This window comes from Eurypyga helias, unplaced genomic scaffold (genome assembly GCF_000690775.1).
Source record: "Eurypyga helias isolate BGI_N326 unplaced genomic scaffold, ASM69077v1 scaffold41789, whole genome shotgun sequence".
NCBI lineage: Eukaryota > Metazoa > Chordata > Aves > Eurypygiformes > Eurypygidae > Eurypyga > Eurypyga helias.
Genome location: NW_010274774.1, coordinates 1 through 1,292, shown reverse-complemented (window position 1 = coordinate 1,292; position 1,292 = coordinate 1). Strand labels below are relative to the sequence as shown.

Genomic DNA, 1,292 nt, shown 5'->3' with positions numbered 1-1,292 from the left:
TACTGGAAGGCTGCAATAAAGTCCCTGTCACTTACACTCTCTCTTCCGCTTCACAGAGTAAGCACACTTCCCACAGGTAGATTTCTGGAGACGGTACGCCTTGGACCCACACCGACGACATAAAGTGTGCATCTTATTATGGCGCTTACCAAATCATGACGTCCCCTTGGTCTAATAAAAAAGTTTCAAAACATGCCGCGCTGTAAATCTCACCAGCGCTCGCAAGTCCCGGATCTCAATGGCAAAGCTCTTCTAAGAAGGCCACATAAACTTCCCAAGTCCCATCAACGTCAGGAGGCACGCTTAACTCTGAAATGCCAACTCTCTTTTCAGCTCTATATCACCAGTGATAACAAGTGAACTGCTGTGGCTGAGAAAAGGTGTTTATTTCATGTACAGAAGCCATACGCTCACCAGAAGAGACACTGGTGACCAAAACCCCTCTTGCTACATTATCTGCAAGGCTGCCTCGTTCCTGGGGAGAGTGCCAGCCAGGCTCACAGCAAGCACAGAGGAGACCTCGCTCCCCAAAAGAGACCTTCAAAAGCACCCCGGCGGTACCACAGCCCCACCACCCCACTGCAGCCTCCCTGCACAGGCCCACGCATCCAGCTGGACCAGGAGCGGCGCCCACCCACAGGCCCTCAGGCCCTGATGCCCACAGCACCCTCCCGCCACCAAGCCTGGAGGCAGCAGGGCGTAGGACCACCCTGCACGCCGGACAAGGCCCGCAGCCCTGCAGTGCCTGAAATGGCGACGGATTCCCCCAAGTCCCTGTGCTCACCATCTTCTCCGGGTGCCAGCGCCAGAGGCCAAGGCCCACCCCGCTCCCTCTAGCGCCAGGGAAGCGCTTCCGGGTTCAGGCCAGATGTGTCCTGTTGGGCGTGCCAGAAGTGTCCAATTGGCACAGTGCAAGGGGCAGCTCAGGTGACCAGGCGTGGCAGAAAGGGAGAGATTTTGGCTTGATCTCACCTCAAATTATTCTCCAGAGTCCCTTTTGTCTGGTGAATCCATCCTGCCAGGCCCGATCTGCTGGGCCAGACCGTAATCCCCGAAAGCCTTCCTGGGTGAGACCTTTGGAAGCCTGGGGTCCCAAAAGTTCAGTTGACCCCAATGACACCACCCCAAACCTGGTACTTATTAGGGCATCAAAATGTGGTCTAGGCCATGGTGTCAGTGGGCCTGGAAATAACGACTAACTGGTATCGATGCGTAAATACGCCTCTACCTGGGCAAGAAAACAACACACCGAAGTTGTCTTAGTAGGACATCATAGAATCATGGAATGGTTT

The 1,292-nt window shown here is 54.8% G+C and overlaps 1 protein-coding gene across 1 annotated transcript in view; it reads right to left on the bottom strand.

The window, feature by feature from the left end:
* LOC104515790 (60S ribosomal protein L37-like) overlaps positions 1-171 on the bottom strand; it is a gene marked incomplete at its 5' end in the record, with an annotated part of 2,323 nt that extends 2,152 nt beyond the window's left edge. Inside the window, 1 exon segment of the mRNA XM_010159896.1 lies at positions 36-171. Coding sequence (XP_010158198.1) covers positions 36-171 — 136 coding nt within the window.
* Between the last annotated feature and the right edge of the window lie 1,121 nt (positions 172-1,292).